The following is an 18,902-nucleotide window of genomic DNA, read 5'->3' on the forward strand; positions in this document are numbered from 1 at the left end:
GAAAGAATGAAATAAAGGGTAAAGAAAGAAAGAAAGATACAAAGAAAGAAAGAAAGATACAAAGAAAAGATACAAAGAAAGATACAAACAAAAATAGAAAGAAAGATACAAAGAAAGAAAGAAACAAAGATAAAAAGAAACATACAGAGAAATAAAGAGGAAAGAAAGACAGAAAGAGGCATACCAAGAAGAAGTATGCAAGGAAAGAAGAATAAAACAAGAAAGCAACGTCCAAACAAACATGGAAGAAGAAAGACAAACCGAGGCTGAAGCAGCTGCAGCAGATGCAGATGTGGCCGTACAGGTGTGAATCTGAATGCGCTGACATTACGCAGACACAGAGAAACTAAAACATGGAGTCACATCAAACAACAGAACAAATACAAACACAAACACACACAGCATCAGACTCACTGCTGCCCTGTGGCTAAATGCTGAACACATGCACAAGGACAAATATATAAACACACACACACACACACACACACACACACACACACACACACACACACACATAAACAAATGTTTTTGCTGCTGCGTGTTGTTCGCATCTGTTACCTGGCAACACACAGGGGCCTTTCTACAGCAGCACTGATCCCTTTCATATCCTCACTTTTCTGTTTATCTCTCTCTCCTCCTCTTCTATTCAACCAGCTCCACTCATCCTCATATCACTTTCATATCAATTTTCTTTTCCATTTTTTCTTTTTCTTTTTACTCTTCACCTGGAGAAACATCTGAATCCTGCAGACAAATAAACACGGCTAAAACTACGATGAAGATGAGCGGGACATAATGAGCTCGAATCCAACCAAGACTCCGCAGAGTTTATTTTCTAATACGGACCAGATGGCTGCACATTATCCAGCTCATCACTCAGCTACTGATACGCATCGTGTTGTACTCGTACTAATCACACAAACCGTCGACTTAAAGAGGACACATGTCAAACATCGACCTGTCAGAACAGACTTCATTCAACAGAGCAGCTCCATGAAGGCTGGGTCAAGGTCAATGAACACACTGCGGGAGATTTAATGCTGCACACGTTTCACTCTCATCAATTGATCTCCATTTAATCTGACTAGCACCACCTTGTGCCACACTTTAACTGTACAGCTGTAACTGTTGTGAAGTGGCACTCGTGTGTTTCCTGTGTTACCTGTCCAGATCCAAACTCTGTTTTAATCTCTCCACCTTAACGCTCAGATCCTTTAGCGCCTTCTTCCACCCTGCATACAAGAGCTGTTCTCAACTAGAGAGTCCCAGTATGACCTCAGGGGGACATGCATTTTAAACAAACCAAAAGCAAGGACAAATACTAAAGCCAAATGCATTTCTGTTATTGGAGTAAAATTTTGGAATAGCCTTGACAATGAATTAAAATCATGTACAACTATTACCCAGTTTAAAAGGATGTTTAAAATCAATGTATTGAATAGATATTTAACACTAGGATAAAGTAAGTTAATTAGTATTATTAAATTATGGTTCTGCTTGTTTTGTATTGATACTATTATTGTATTATGTTTTGTCAAATGGACGAATAAATCAATCAAATCAAAAACCTTATTATTTTACTATTTCAGGCCTTGAACCTGTCACTGTTCCACCACTGGTGGCCTCAGTCTCTGTAAATCAGTTTAACCAAAGCACATGTGTCCAGATGTCCATGTGTCCCCCTCTCTCTACCTTTTTTTTCTTCTTTTTCCTGTGTTCCCTCTGTTTCTCCTCCTCTTGCTCTCTGCACTCTGGCCTTTCTGCACCCAGGGTCTGAAACCGAAGCTGCAACCACCTTCTGCCAACATGACCTCTGCTGGTACGGCTAATAGTTACTATTATTATCATAACTTTACACCTTTACACCTCTGTGAAACCTCCTTCTTTATCACAGTCCCTCTCTCTCTCTCTTTCTCTCTCTCTATGTCTCAGCCACTCAGTCTCTTTCTCAAGACTCACTGTAAGAAAATGGTTGTCGTGCAATGAACAAATAAATGAACAAAGAAATATATTAAATACAGCAGTTTAGACCACATGATGAAATTCTTAATTGGCAAGTATCCCTATATCAAAAAAATGAAATAACTAAGGGCCTGATTTACTAACTAAAGAGTGCTAATTTTGCCTACTTGTTGCGAGTTGTAATTATTTCCACCACTGAGAGTTTGGACGGAGTCATTCAGCTCGTTTTCAGATGGCTAAGTAAATAAGCTCACATTTGTTTGCATGTGATATCAAGTTTGTACACATTTTTACACACATAAACCTTTAGTAAATCAGAGTTTGAAAAGTTAAGTGCCTTCATGTGAGTCCGTGGTGGGCAGCACTGTTGTTGTAAGGTGGAGGCAGATGGCTGATCGCCCTGAGCCTGCTTCTACTCCACTTTTTTTGCCTGTTCACATAAAGTGTTTTTCTTGTCACCGCTGATGAAAAGTGTTTTATTCACGGTGGGAAGTCTGGAGTTCAAGACTGAATGAATAAAACTTTTTGACTTTGATTTTTGCAGATATGCTGCAGTTACACCGTAATGTGTTTTTCATTTGACTTTATGCTTTTTGTCCTTCTCAACTTTTACTGTTTGCAAGAGCCCGATCCTGACAGTTGTTAGTTTATAGCCTACAGTATTTACAGTGGGCACTGCCATAACTGTTACTGAGTTGTGGATATTTATTTAGCGAACATTAAATGCCTTTAGTTAATGCTTTATTACTGGTTTTGAATTCTCAGTGGTGTTTTTGTTTTGATTGTCTTTGTGCGTAATCTGATAAAAAAAATAGGTTTGGTGAGTGATTATAACAAATTACTCTTTTTGTAAGCTATCTTTCCGTTTTCGATCAGCAAAAGATTGATCTTTAACCCCCTGGCCCCACCAGAGTAAAAAAAACCAAAGGGCTCAGATTCTCACCTCCCGGCTCCACTGGGCCCTCTGGGATCAAAGTGTCAGTCTTAGTGACTCTGTGACCTTCAGCGACCTTCACAGCCACGGCCCTGCAGATCGCCCCGATCTTCCTCTCCAGAGAGCGCACACCTGCCTCTCGGGTGTACCTTTACAAAACAAACACAGGCGCACAAACAAATAACACATGGATTAAATTTGGTGAAAGTGAGATGAGGTTTCACTGATACTGCGGCTTTTCTCCTGCTCGGTGAACTCCACCACAACTACACTGGCTTAACACAGGCTTCACAACCCAGATTTACTTTAAAATAGGTAAAACTGCAACTTTTGCAACTGATGTTTTCAATTTAATGTAAATTTAAATCTTTATGTGAAAAACCTGAAGGGGCCTTAATATGTTCTGACTCTTCTTGTGTCTGACAATCACGAGGATCTGGATCAGTCATCATTATCATCATTAGACAGACACTACTACAAAAGAAGAAAAAATAGACATCATCAAGCTGAATCAATTAACTTAAAACATAAACTCTTGGTTGGAAAATATCTCCAACTGTGTTTATTATGTATTGGATGGATCCCCATTAGCTACCGCCTTGGCGACCACTAATCTTCTATTAGATTAGAAGACTGGATGTTATCTATAAAGATTGGATGTTACAGTATCTATAAAGTGATAACATCCAAAACATAAAATAAATACAAACAGTCATACATTCCTAGCATAACTATACAATTATATATGCATAATATCATAATTTATTAATAACACTATAATTATACTAATACACTACAATAGCACTAATAATTCTACTAATTTCAATATCAATAACAATTTCCCAGTCATATGGTCTGCTGCATTACATAAGCCTTAAGTCGTTTTTTTAAAGTTAATTTGTTTTGTGAGCGAGATATGTGAGGATTAAAGAGTTCCAGGACATTATTGATCAGTAGACAACTGAGTGTTTGAGTAGATTAGTTCTCGGAGTTGGAGGTATCAGGTATCCAGAGCTGGCATTTCTGGTGTAATGGTTATTAGTACTACTAGTATTTAGTAATGTGTGAGGATGAGACTGACACTGAATCCTCTTCTCTTTCCTTACCCCAAGTTGTTCCACTTTTTTGTTTTTTGTTTTTTAAAGCTGGTGCAATAAGGAGCATCCCTCTGAGGATGTGTGCTTTTGACCGTTTCTATAGGAACCAGACTGGAGTGCAGTGAGTGGTTTGGGGAGCTGTGCAGGTCTGCAGACAGGATAATGTTTACCATGTGAAAGGGCCACAGGCCTTCGCATCGCAGCTAACGGCCAGACACTTTGATGATGAGGCCATTTAGAGAGGTAGGGGGGAGAGTACTATTAATAGACCGGTGCTGGAATGATCAAGTGATTAATCAAAGAGCTTGATTGACAGAAAGTGAAGAGAGGAAGCAGACTCGTTCTTAGAGAGACTGGCGGCTGAACAGAAAAACATGTGGCCGAGGGATGTTCTCTCTAGTCAAAAGGTCACACAGCCAGAGAAGTACAGGTCAACATTCAAGACAAATACCAACAGGACCACTTGACAACTTAATGATACGCTATGATGACCAGAAGTGGAATTCCAGGTTAACCTCAGATGGGAGCTGTCAGCCTAAGCAGCTATCTGCTGCACACAGCGCACTGCGCCTCTGCTTCACCGGCCAAATGTAGCAGAGTCTCAGCGGTGAAGACACGGCAACGTCCAAATCAATCGGATGAATTCAGCTTTGTGAAATGCTCACTGTTGTGTTTTTTTTTTTGTTTAAGAGAGAGATATACAGTACGTGCTGAGCAGAACACTGTATATCACACCAGTTGACAGCTCTTAATAAACCCTATCTACACAGGAAGAGGTTTATATTCCCACACCGCAGATGTCCACAATAAACTACATGAAGAGGAGACAAGTCTAAGTCATGAGGATGAACTCTGGGCCGCACTGTAATGTCACTGTGACGATACAGAAACACACAATTCAGCCACAGCAGCAGCAGCACATGATCAGGAGTCAAGTGGCCCATTAAATTGTTTGTAGTATATTCGCCCGACCTCCTTTCGTGGAGGGATGGGGAATCAAACCCATATGTGGCAGAACTCCTGAAAATGTCTAAATAGAGCCTAGGTTTTGTTATTTTAAATAAGATAAGACTTTATTGTCATTGTTCAGTAAACAACAACATTTTCTTAAGTTTAGTTACATGTGTGTGTATGTGTGTGTGTGTGATTACCTGCTAATTATGTCCTGTGTGGTGTCCTGTGGTATATGCAGCTGTTGAGGCGTTAATCCGTGCTGCTCCAGCTGGTTTGGGATCAAGTGGCGGTGAGCTATCTCCACCTTCTCTTCCTGTGTGTAGCCTGAGACAACAAACATAATAAACAAACAAAAACATGGAAGACTCTCCAGTTGATGAAAGAGATAAGTGCGTCCGCTCTTTTGTGTTCATCCATCCTCTACGTCGCACAATCGAAACACGATCATCTACAGCTCTGTCTGAGATTTGATGTGTTGAAGAAGGCAAGGCAGGGCAATTTTATTTGTATAGCCCGTTTTTACAAACAGTTTGTCTCAAAGGGCTTTACATGGCATCGTAACAACATCCTCTGTCCTTAGACCCTCACATCGACTGAGGAAAAACTCCATAGAAAATCCTTTTAACAGGGAAAAATCGGAGAAACCTCAGGGTGAGCAACAGAGGAGGGATCCCTCACCCAGGACGGACAGACGTGCAATAGATGTTGTTACAGACAAGCAAACAGTTTACAGTTTATGTCACAGAATGTGCGAAATATGGAAATGTTATGAAGAAGTGGCTGTTGACTTCACACAGCTCCCTCTGGAGCCACAGAAACGCAACTCTTTCTCACATCTGCCACAGCGCTACTAAACACCTGTAAACAGACAGCGATGTGTAAAATTGGGGAGAATTTAATGGTTTATTCCGGTTACGTCTTATGTCCTTCATCAACTTCCGTGTGAAAACAATTCAGCTCGACTCTCAGGACACTGCAGCTGGGAGATGAGTTAGCAGCTGAAAGATGTGTGTGTTACAGTGAGTTATACAGCACAACACAAAAAGAACAATAAAAGCTTCCAGAAAAATACCTTTGCTTGGTTGCAGGTGATTAATCAGACTGACAGCTACAGACCAGAGAGCGAAGAACATGTATACAAAATAAAAACTTTAAGAGACAGACTAAAAAATACTAATTAGAAGGCATTAAAAATTATTTGTCACTCAAATGTGTTAATTATGTTAGTATATTGCATTGTTATATGTCCTCTCATCAGTTATGGAGTCATTAAATAGAATAAAAACAATACATCTCTATAAAGAAAATCAAATAAATGTGGAAATATAGTGAGGAATCATTTTGGTTTCTTTGTTTAAAAATATTTTGGGACATTTTTGCTTTTATTTAGACAAGACAGAAAAGACAGACAGAAAAACAAGGGGGGAATGACATGCAGGAAAGATCAGCCCAGTCTGGAGTTAAACCAGCAATCGCCTGCTTTAGGGGCTTGGAGGCCGCATGGGACGTGATCTAACGACAGGATTGTTATATAATATTTTATAATAATAAAAACAATAGTGAAAAGTAAAATCAATGCTGAAATGAATACAGAAAATAGAATAACCAAAAATAAATGAATGACAGAAAAAAAAAGGAATGTAAAATATATAAATAAGCAAACAGATGAACATATGTATTAATTCCTTTTCATATTTCCACATCTTCTCTCATTCTTTTACAGACTTTTTTGTTTAATTTCTGTTTTCGACAACTGTGTGCACGCACATTTGTGTGTGATTGGACATGGAGCTGTTTCATGTGTTCCCTTGCTACAAGGCAGCAAATTCAATCAGTTGTGATAGTGGCGTCACAAAGTGTTTGTCTTTTGAGATTAAATGGAAACTGTCGGGGACGATTCCTCGGAGCGTGTGAACTCACCTGGTACCTGCAGTACCTCCATCCTGTCCAGCAGGGCCGGGGGAATGGTTGCCGTGGTGTTGGCGGTGGCGATGAAGAGCACTTGGGAGAGGTCAAAGGCCACGTTGAGGTAATGGTCTGTGAAGCTGTGGTTCTGCTCTGGGTCCAGGACCTTAGGGAACATGTGGACAAGGTTTTTGTTTCAATGTGCGTTTTAAATGTTTAATCACGCTAAATTTCATTTGTTTAGAAACAGAAGAAAACAAAAGCACAAAAACAACTAGACTGGTACTCAACCCTGCAGATGTCTGTCAGATCCAGATAATGATCTGAATCCAAACCATGTTGCAAAGTGACACATCTCAGCACTATTAATAGTTTTGATTTTTTTCTTACATGTAAAGCCCAAACATTATTTTCTGAGAATTTGACAAAAAAAAAAAAATCACATTGTTAAGGAATGAAATGAAAAAATCCTGGATCCGCATCAATAGACTCTCTTGGCCCCGCCTCGTACTTTCTAAAAATTCAGATTTGTACTTTCAGCTCAATCCTGCTATCCAAAAAACACAAAGAGGTGAAAACAAAATCTCCTTGGTGGATAAAAAAAAGAAAGAAAAAAAAAAGAAAAGCTCATTAAGGAAGCAGAACAAAGCTTATTAGCAATTCTAGCCTAGTTAAACAGCAACAATTCAGCTTCTCCATTTGCTTTGGGATTTAACTTGTGACCCGACTCCACAGGTAATCTGACGGAGACACACACTGACCTCCAGCAGGGCGGCCGCGGGGTCTCCTTGAAGACTCTTCCCCAGTTTGTCCACTTCGTCCAGGAGGAAGACGGGATTATTCACACCCACGGTCTTCAGGCCGTTGATGATGCGGCCGGGCATGCTGCCTACATATGTGCGCCTGGAGACACACACAGGCAGGAAGAGTTGGATCTACTGTGTAAATGTTTCCACACCACTGTCAAAAACACTTAACTCTCCCGGCGACAACAAAATAAGACACAATTAGCGCCTTAGCACATGAACGTATCGACCCACGATCACAAGGGGTCGTGGTATGGGAAAGAGCAGATGTGGGAGAGAGCAGAGCAGGCCGCTGATACAGACATTAAACAGACTTTACCCTGTCAGCAGCACCCTAACAGGAAGTCCGTACAACATCCGACTGAGCCCAGGTGTGATCAGAGTGAGTGACAAGTTGGCCTTGTTTCCATCACGCACAACTAGAAGGAGGGGAATATTTGAGGGTGAGGAAGAGGGATGACGTCAAATATCTTGTGGGTGAGAAGGTGTCAGACGCTCAATCTCCTTTTGCTTGCTGCAACCACTAAAGGCTTACTGTACTACCTTTAAAGGCAGACAGGTGCGTCGGAGAAGACCAGTGCGGTGTTTTATAATAATCATGGGTGTAGCTACCATTATATGACTTTTTTAAATTTGGACCCCACCACTTTTACCATGTCAAATATCTGTTCACTCAGCGCTGTGTCAGAGCTTCATCATTGAATCCGTTCCGCTTGTTTATTGAGAGTTGATAAGATACGCATAAACCGATGGTGCAAGGTAAATAAAAATGTTTTGAGGGATATTGAACGCTGTAAGTGAAAAAGGGCTCCCTCTCCTTACAAAAGCCAATTTAACCACTGACTATGCAGGTTAAGACAGTGTGCAGGAGCTTGCTGCATATAAATAAGGGGCCACTCTTGCTGTGGACACTGTCTGGAGTTCATATGAAAAGACGAGCTAATGTTCTCTGTGGCAAATTACCTAATGCAAGCAAGCTTCAAGTGTTTAGAAGCTGAAGGCATGAAATGTGCAGCTCCTGAGGTTCAAAGAAAGAAAACAAAAAGAAAACAACAAAGAAAATACAGAAAAGAACAACCACAAAACCCTAAATATGAAACTACTGGAGTTGTCTATTTTTTTCAGAGAGAATTTTCTTTTTTAAGTTGAACAAATTGTAAATTGACCGTTAAAGAACTTTCATCTTTATCTCTCGCTCTCCCGCTGTTGGTATGCCGGACACATGTTTCTCATCTGGCTCAGAGAAAGTGTCTCAACTCTGTTTAGTCTTCCTTTAAAATACCAGGATCAGCTCTGCAATCTGAGATGAACTCTGCTGCCCTGTACACCTCTGTGCAGACTCACGTGCACACACACACACACACACACACACACACACACACACACACACACACCATTGCATTAACATTACTCTTTCCTGACAGAGGTTCGAAACCGACTGATCAGAAGAGAGCTGAGTGACAAAACGTATGAATCATTTTTTCATTTCTACAGTTGATTGATACATTTGGACAGGAAATGACATTAGTGACCTCGCTCAACACGGCCACCCTGCCGCCCCAGGGGACCTTCACTAATATTCTTGAAGTGGGGGGTCGTTCTGGGGAGATTCTGTTGGTGGTCTTTACGTTGAAGATTTACAACACGACTTCTGCGACTTCTCACAAAAAAATAGGATTTGTGACTTTTAAACCTGTTTACACTAGTGGAACTAGACAAGTCGTCTCGGTACCAACAGCTCTTCACTTCAATGTTTTGTCAGCTTCCTCTAACTTCCCCTGCAGGAATTCATTTTCACCAACCTATACAGTGTCAACTTATAGAGAAAAACAGCCGCTCTCTTCCTTTATATTCCCAATAGAGGAAACACAGAGTTTCTCCCTCTTCAAAGCTTTTATTTCTCCTGAGGATGTACCCCATGAATGAATGATACTCGGCATTTACAAGACTATGGTACCAAGAGATCTGTCCTACAGTAGAAAAAAAAAACATCATTGTCTGACAGCGTAAGACTTCAATAGAGTTGTGACCCAAAACGGATGATTTGACTGAAGCCGAGAGGATCAAAGGGTTAATCAGAGTCTTCTCAGAGTTTGGATCTTCATCAGTGCACACAGTCAGAAAACGGTCTGCTCTGCGGCTTCTCTCATGTCATATTAAAGGACAATTCCGGGCGAATTCAACTCTGGGGTGTATTTTCATATCATTTTAGGTCTAAAAGAATGAATCTGAAGATTTTCAGTTTAATCGCTCCTGTTTTGCGGTAGTTGCGTCTGTCCCCGCGTCCCCACGGTAGCAATGAATGGGAGTGGATGTAAGTTCCGCTGTTTAGGCTGTTTCCAGCCCTCAAAGCCGCAATTTTTTTCCACAGACAGCATCAGATGGAGACTCAAACATGCACCGAGAAGTTTATTTACTTCAAGCAAGCCGACATGTTTGTAAAACTAGATCTAATTCAAAGTCTCCCGGAGTCTCGCGCGAGACCCAGTTGCCGTGCTCGGTGTGTTCAGGTGCAGTGGGAAAAGCTACCGTTTGTGTCATAAACACAGGAATATCAACTCTTTACTTGCTTCAAGTAAAAAAAACTTCTCGGCGCATGTTTGAGTAGCCATCTGACGCTGTCTGTGGAAAAAAATGTACACTTCAAGCAAGTAAAGAGTTGATATTCCTGTGTTTATGACACAAATGGTAGCTCCTACTGCGCCTGAATACACCAGCACTGCAACTTCGGGCTCGCGCGAGACTCCGGGAGACTTTGAATTAGATCTAGTTTTACAAACATGTCGGCTTGCTTGAAGTAAATAAACTTCTCGGTGCATGTTTGAGTAACCATCTGACGCTGTCTGTGGAAAAAAATTGCGGCTTTGAGGGCTGGAAACAGCCTAAACAGCGGAACTTACATCCACTCCCATTCATTGCTGCCGTGGGGACGCGGGGACAGATGCAACTACCGCAAAACAGGAGCGATTAAACTGAAAATCTTCAGATTCATTCTTTTAGACCTAAAATGATATGAAAATACACCCCAGAGTTGAATTCGCCCGGAATTGTCCTTTAAGGGCTAAAGGCTTCAAGGAATTACTGGAGCTGGTTAACATCTCTGATTATGAGGCAACCATTCACAAACCACTGTGCATGACTGCGTGGAGCACGGTGTCCCACCACAGGAAGCTGCTGCTCTCCATCACTGCACACCTGAGGTTCTGCCATAGAGCATCATGACCCTCCACATCACTGATGTGGAAGAACATTACTTTTAAAATGAACATTGAATTGAAAAGAAAAAATTTGAGAAAACAACTCAATTTAGTTGTAGAAGGAAGGTGCATACTGAAACGAAAACACCATCCCAGTGGTGAGGTGGAGTGGGGGGCAGAATCGTGATTTGTGGCTGCTTTGCTGCCTCTTGCCCCGGGGCGGCTCGACATTAACGAGGAGAAAATAAATGCTGATGGAAATACTGTATCTTTATTTTGTTAATCTAATGGAAATCCTGTGGAATGGCTGAGAAGAGATGCTCACAAAAAGACATGAAGCGGCTGAGCTGTAGCAGATGGACCGAAATTCCTCCTGAGCACTGAGTATAGATAAGCAGCTACCAGAGAGTCTGTCTGAGGTTGTCGCTGCTAACGAAGGTTTGACTGTATGTTAATGGCTGCTGCTTAATAAAGATATGTGACTGTTGCTATCTTAAGCCTACTGTGTCACATTCATTGCATTAATCATCTTTATGGACAAAGGTGCAGGTATCTGGAGATTTAACAACTCTGTCCTTCCAGAATTTAATAATAAATAAAGAAGTTAAAGAAGAATCAAGAAGATATGTCATTTTACAGGAAGAGGTACTGTAAAGGCTGTTTTAAGAGAGGAAATTCTGGCAAAAGAATAAAGAATGAAAAACCTTGGCACTAAATGGCCTTAAAGAGGTTACAGCAGCTATGAATCATCTTCTAAATAAGGTGGAGGAAAAATCTCTGGCTACGATAAGATCTCGATCATACGCTTTAAAAAGGAGCTGCTCTGTAAACTCAAAACAGCTAAACAAATGAATAAACATAAATACAATTGAATTGACAAAGGGCCAGAACAACATAGTAAATCAGTTTCCTAAATATTGCCAAGATCTCTACGAAGAATTTAGAACCAGTAGAGGTAAATAAATCAGGAGTTATGGTTTGCAGTCTGCATTTGGAAGAGAAGAGGATGAAGTACCTTGGGATAAATAAAAGAAAGTATAGACAAAATAGTAAGATTTGACAAATTCAAATAAGGATTTAAGATCCTCTGGGAAACAGTTAAAATTATATGGCTGAATATTTCTCCAGGATTTTTTTATTCCTTTTCAAAGCACAGCTCATATTACCTGTAATGCTTTAAAACAATGGGATCCTATTAAAATTAAATTCAAATGGAACGGCGGGAAGCCAAGAATAAAACTGAAAGATCTTTCACAGCAGAAGGAAATGGGCCATCTACATCTACAAATCCTGCAAACTTATTATCAGACAGCACAGAGGGGAAATGTTAAGGTAGAGTAGTTACAACTATATAAAAACCACAAGTAAGCTTTACTCAGGAGCTCAGCCAGATGTCTAAAGTCTCTCTTTGAAAAGATTTGAGAATAACCCCCTTGAACAGATATCATCATCTCATTATTCCCAATAAGAAACTTCCTTCCTTAAGGAAATTCATTGGAGATATAAATCCTCTGATTTAATCTATGCTGGAGATATGACTGTGTGAATGAACAGAAATTCTGAATGAAGATTTTAAAAGGTCCCGTATTTTGTTAAAGCAGAAGTAAGTGATATATTTGTGTTAATATAAGTCTTAAATAGTTATATCTTCCGACAGTAATCACTTACATAGAGTGTTTGGACTGAAATACGGGTCTGTCAGTCACTCTGCTCTGCTCTGAGCCGAGGAGAAAACATTTATCGTATCCTACAGTTTTTATCCAATGAGGAGAGAGAACGGCATGCAGGGCTGTGTGTGCAGCCAAGGGACGCCGTGAATGTGGCGACGTAGGGACGAGGACTGTTATGGTGCGTTCAAGGCAACTCGTGTTTTTCCGACCTGTGAAGTCGTACCAGTTCGATCTGGTACGAGTTCACGGGTCGGAAGTTACGAGTGGCCGTTATAGTGACTTTCACCGGTAAAACAGGTCGGAAAAACACGAGTGGGTTGCCTGGAACGCTACAAAGTCGTAAGTTGTGACTTGAAGCTGTAATTTACGATTTTAAAAGCCTGCCTGGAACGCAGCATTAGCGAAAACGACCGGACCACTTACTTCTGCTTTAAGTAAGGTTTCCATGTGTCACAGCCTGTATTCAGAGACCGAGCCTTAAAACAAGCAGTCAAGACTTCTGTAACCTTGTGATGTCACAACAAAGCACCTTCTCCACACCAAAAAAAAAATCAAAATTAACCCTTACAACCGTAAACTGCATTTTAGGAAAACTTTAAAGAAATCCAAAGTTCAAAGAAAGCATAAAGATCTAAGCGATGCTGTTGGTAAGAATGTGGTGAGCAAATAACACACCGCAGTCGTACATTCAGGTTTAAGTGGCAATTGAAAAAAAAGGAAGTGAAACATTAATGGAAATTATCTCAAGAGAAAATCATTAATTCTACTGCTTAAAATAACCATAAGTGGTTAAGAAAAAAAGATTATCTATGTTTATTCTTAATGATAAAACAATTTATTAGGAATTGGTTCAAACATAATAAATTTACTATAATATAATATTAAACTTATCATCGGTAGCAGAAGTGGTGGTAGACAAGACATGACAAGTCCAACTCCCAGTTCTGGACCAAACATAATGAAATAAAAGTGCTGGTATTGAGTCAGTGAGCGGCTACAGACACCTGGACATTGTGCCAAAACTACATTTAGTTTTTTAATTGATCTCCTGAGATGATGATCCTCTTTTTACAGTTGTTTTACTGAATCCGTTTTAATGTTCTGTATTATTAGCTGGTTGGAAAATCTGCTTCTAGCCGACAATAAACAGATTATGGAGCCTTGTTAAAGAGGAGAGTGAGAACTTTACAACAGGCAGGTGGTCAGAGAGGCCACTTCTCCTCTGAAGCGCCTCCATCACCCTCCTTTTACAGTCTGCACTTCCACTCACAGGCCGACCAGGTGTAGTGAAGACACAAAAGGACATCATGTCTCCTTTGTACCTGCTGCCGTTTATGTTTAACAACATATTTCCATTTCTCTCAGCTCATAACACAGTTTCAGTTTCACTGCATGCTGGATGTTCTCTTTTATGTATTTAGTAAATGTTTGCGGTTCCTCTGTTAGTGTGATGCACGTGTTTGTATGTTTACAGCATGGACTGCAAACTACTTTCCCTGCAGGGACAATGAAGGAACCTTTGAACCTTTGATAGATGTCCTTCACTTGATACATGGGCAAACACAGGAATGTATGTGTGAATATAAGTGTAAGCACATGTTTGCACAGAGACGTGGTTGTGTATGTGAATAGTTGTAAGACTACAGTAACCAGTTACTGCTAAACTCTTAAACTGTATCCAATAACGCAAATATATCCATTTATTTCACTAAATGTGATGTATATGCACATATATACAGTATATCAGAATATATATATACACTATATAAATTATTTATCTGAGTGTTTTATTTTTATTTTCCCCTCTGAAGTGGTTTCTTTGAATTTGTGTGTTTTCTTTACCATCATGTGAGAACTATGTTCCATAATTTGAAAAGAGCATGTCTGAGTGTTGAGCTTCCATCACCGATGTGCTGAAAAATGTTATAAATGTCTTAAGATTTTGTGGTAGACGCTCTGCTGCCTTTCATCGGTCTTAACATGCACATGTGTGTTTTATTCATAAGTGATTTAAATTACTTCCAGACCCACTGGAAAGATATCAGCAGCACACCCCAAGAGCCTGTGCCAGTCTGCTGCGTGAATGACAGAGAAGAAATGCATTAACCCTCTTCTGTTTTCTTTACTTCTCTTGTTCTTTTGGTTGGACCACAACAACCACATGACTTACTGACTGACTGGCTGATCATAGTTCCACCTCCATTGGGCTTTGCTCTTTCAGAATGATGTGCTGCAAACTAGCGTAGTGATGCATACAAGTACTCGACTACTTTGCTGTACACGTTATTATTCGAGTAGCCTTGTTGTTTTTGGCTACAGTAGCAGGCCAGGCACGGCAAGAAAAGTGATGTCTGGAAGGAACAGAAACACTAGTTCAATGCATAACCACATGCGCTTAAAGAATCTAAATTCATTATTATTTTAACAAATCATATTTATTCTAACTTTGAATTTGTAATTTAAGCTGTTGATTGAGAGTTTAAAGGTGTTCAGAAATGGCTGTTTGTCCTGTTTGTCGCGCCGAGTTTCCACGAGTTGCCGCACGAGTTTACCCGAGTAAGGAAAACGAATTTGATTGGTCGTTATCGAGCGGGCAGGATATTCAATGTTTGGTGCTAGACCGAGCTCGGTGTGTGTGTGTTGTCTCAGACGTTTGATTGACGGATGACGGATCCAATATCAGTGGCTGGTGAATCGTGTGCAGGCTGACGTATAATCTGTGCGCCTGCATTATCCAATGTGAAAAAAAATACCACACTTTCATCCCGGATTTACTCGAAAATACAATTTTGCACAAAGTTTGGCCTACATCGCCTGATAGATGAGTTAATGTTAAGACCCACAGTGGGCTCAAATTCAATTTTCTTTTCTGTACAGCTCTAATACAGGTACAGGTCCACCACTGTTGTGACGTCTGACCACTGAATATTACAGCAACGTAATCAAAAAGTGGCTTTACAGTTGTTCAATAAGGGCAATTGAAACTGCACTTGGTTTCCATCATGGTTTCCACCATCTTTCAATACAGATACCATGTTTGTCGTTAGCATTAGACATTTTATGGCTGCACCGCAACAGTGGAGCAGGGTCTGTATTTAGCCCACCCACTTGGGGGGCAGTTTTATTTGCCGTACAGTAATTGTTGCAAGGCTCAGTGAACCGGGAGCCAAACTCTGCTTCCCTGCAGGTCCCGAGGAGCCGGGAGGCCTGGGTGACTACTGAACTGCCTGTAATAAGAAACGTGGCCCTGAGCCCAGAGTTCACACCCAGACATGATTCCAGTCGTACACAAGATTCATACCTTGTCTTGTTGGACATCGTCAGTCACACACACATTAATACAGCACTTGCTCGGTGCATAGTGCTTGTCAAACACATACAGATGGCAAATCATTTGGGGCAATTTGGGCTTTAGTATATTTAGCTCAAGGACACCTCAACATGCAAACTGGAGGAGTGGGAGATCTGACCTACCGATCAGTGGAGGAGCCCCTCTACCACCCCAGCTACAGTCGCCGTGTGATGATTGATTGTGGCTGAAATGTAATCCAGATGTTCTACTCATGAAAGCTTGTCTTCCACTTAACAGCAGAGAGTCCTGCACTCCAACATACTTTCAAAACAATGTACTCATATTCCTTTGGCTCAGTATCATACACTGTGCTTCAATTATTCACGTGCTGAAACTAGATTCAATTCAATTTACAAGTTTTACTATCGCTGCACAGCCAATGTTAGCATTGACAGCTATCTACTTGGTGGCCGAGAACAATATGAAAATGTGGAAACATGAACTTCAGCATCAAACTTGATTTTTAACTTGTAAAAGGAGCCGTGTCTGAAGCAGTAGAGAGGATCAAGGAACTGAAGTGACAGCCGGCACCAGCCCTTTTACTGCAGACCTACTCAATTTCCAATGCTGAGTCATTGAGCCTCCAGTCGGTCCTGAAGAAGCAGCGCTGCTCAGATGGAGCATTATAACCTCTTGTATCATAAAGACGATGATGGCTGAAGCTCCATGTGAAAATGAACACTTGAATGCCAAAATTTGAAGGTTTTCTCAAGGTGTTCATTGCATCGTATTTACAAGACCAAGTTGGGAAAACCAAACTGATCTTGAACTTCGATCACCAAAATGTCATCGTTTCAGCTTTGACTACAGGTGCAGAAATATACACATGTATGGACAGTTCAAAAACACAATGATTTGGGTGGTGATGGAGTTTAGGCATTAAAAAGAGAGCTGCAACTTCAATAAATCTTTCATTTTTCAAAGATGCAAATATTCAAAAAAAAATTTCCACATGCCTCAGGAGTCAGGACACTGGAAGTCTGAAAGCACTTTTCCACTAAATTTGGAGAATTGGTCTCTGACTGTACATTGTAACAATGTCTGCTGTTAAAGGCCTTTGAGTACGGTTACTGGTTTAAGAGCCTACCTGTGTCCTCGGATGTCTGATTGATCACAGACGCCTCCTAAAGCGATGCGGTGAAACTCTCTGCCCAGAGTTCTGGCGATGGAGCGTCCCACGCTGGTCTTACCGACTCCCGGAGGCCCCACAAAGCATAGGATGGGACCCTAGAGACACAGCAGTGCAGACATACAGTATATGACACTGAAGAAGCCGCTTCATATAACACAGAATTACTTTGTATATTTAAGTAACTGTTAATGAGCTGTCTACTAGAAGCACCTTGAGAGAAGTCTTCAGCTGTCTGACAGCCAGGTACTCCAGGACACGTCTCTTCAGCTTGTCCATGGCATAGTGGTCGTTGTCCAGCAGAGTGCGAGCGGCTCGGATGTCCAGGCGGTCTGAGGAGTGTGTGTGTGTGTGTGTGCATTGAGTGGGGTGAATGTGGATTAGATGGATGGTTTAAAGAAAGAAGGAGAAAACATTAAGTGAAGACTGGATGAGACGGTGAGAACAGTGAGGTGGGAGTTGCAGAAACAGGGGAAGGAGTGACTGTAATTTGATAACAGAAGAATAGTGGACAGTTGAAAATAATAATAAAAAATGCTACCTGGTGGGGCACAGCATTAAAGGTCGACACAAAAAGTCAGAAGTGGAAGATATATATATATAGCTCTGGAAAAAATTAAGAGACCACTTCAAAATGATCAGTTTCTCTGGTTTTACTATTTATAGGTATGTGTTTGAGTAAAATTAAATTAAAAATGTTTTGTTTTATTCTATCAACTACCAACAACATTTCTCCCAAAATTGAAATAAAAATATTGTCATTTAGAGCTTTTATTGGCTGAAAATGACTAAACTAGTCTAAATAACAAAAATATCAAGTTTCAGACCTTGAATAATAAAAATGAGAAGAAAGAAAACATGTTCATAGTTATTCTTAAACAACACAGCAAGAATATTTTAACACAGGAAGAGTTTGTGAATCAGTTTTTGTGGGATAATGTCAATGTTTTATCCCAGCAGTGGTTTTTATAATCTTCCTATAAAATCAGATGTGGTTCAGGTGATGACCTCCTCAGCGTCTCATTAAGGAGAATGAGTTGTGTTTGTATTTAAAAAAGAAAAGAAAAGAATGATTGTCATACATGTAGAGATGCTTTTAAGAAACATTTGTGAAAGTGGTCTCTCATTTTTCCAGAGCTGTATCTATTAACATTTTTCCAAAGCATTTAGGATATTTTTGCAGCATATAGTCTGAGTTTGAACTTTCATCCTGCAACTGAACCCTGTCCTCAAACTCTGGAGTCTCCACTTTTGTGAGGTTACTTAGTACCAAGGTCAGTCTGCGGGCACCAGAGACAGAGACACAAAGGAAAGTGGTGACGGAGAACCTCAGTACAATATGAGTCAGATTGTGAAATCTTTTGGCGGTGAGCCCTCGTGATTATGTGGCTGCACACCACATACACAGTGTATGGTACAGTGTATTTTCTGACAGGGTAACATGATCACCGTGGAATTCAAATGGAAATGAGTTTGGGTTCACATTTAGATACGAGTGATATATGACTTACAGTCATTGGTCTGTTTGACGGACAGAAACCAAACTGTTGACTGAACAACCAGAGAAAATAATAGATTTTTAAGTATATATTTTTTTTACCTTTTCATGCCTTTTATTAGATACAGTACAGTTGAGAGAGACAGGAAATGGGGAGACAGAGAGAGGGGGAATGACATCCAGGAAAGGGCTGCCCAATGTGGGATTTAAAGTAAGTGCTGACAGATCTAATAATGCCTAAAGTACAATGAGCTGTGGCACACTCACTTGAGTGACACAATTTTTTTATGACTGACATATCATATATTTTACAATTTACAATTGCAGCTGAAACAGCAACATGAGCAGTTACTGTATTTAGAGTTACATGATAAATAAGCATTATAGTTTGGCACTAT

General features: G+C 40.4%; 1 protein-coding gene across 2 annotated transcripts in view; it reads right to left on the reverse strand.

Annotated features, from left to right (window-relative positions):
• The window catches only part of lonp2 (lon peptidase 2, peroxisomal), a 30,590-nt gene that overhangs the window by 3,838 nt on the left and 7,850 nt on the right, over nt 1-18,902 (reverse strand). For both annotated transcript variants that reach the window (XM_085779867.1, XM_085779866.1), the window contains exons 8-13: nt 17,220-17,338; nt 16,965-17,104; nt 7,614-7,755; nt 6,868-7,018; nt 5,145-5,271; nt 2,906-3,045 (exon numbers count right to left, since the gene is read on the reverse strand). In XM_085779867.1, the coding sequence (XP_085635993.1) occupies nt 2,906-3,045; nt 5,145-5,271; nt 6,868-7,018; nt 7,614-7,755; nt 16,965-17,104; nt 17,220-17,338 (819 nt within the window). The remainder of the gene's footprint in view (nt 1-2,905; nt 3,046-5,144; nt 5,272-6,867; nt 7,019-7,613; nt 7,756-16,964; nt 17,105-17,219; nt 17,339-18,902) is intronic.

Source organism: Trachurus japonicus, chromosome 6 (assembly GCF_045865225.1).
Source record: "Trachurus japonicus isolate A0001 chromosome 6, Traja_1.0".
Classification (NCBI taxonomy): Eukaryota; Metazoa; Chordata; class Actinopteri; order Carangiformes; family Carangidae; genus Trachurus; species Trachurus japonicus.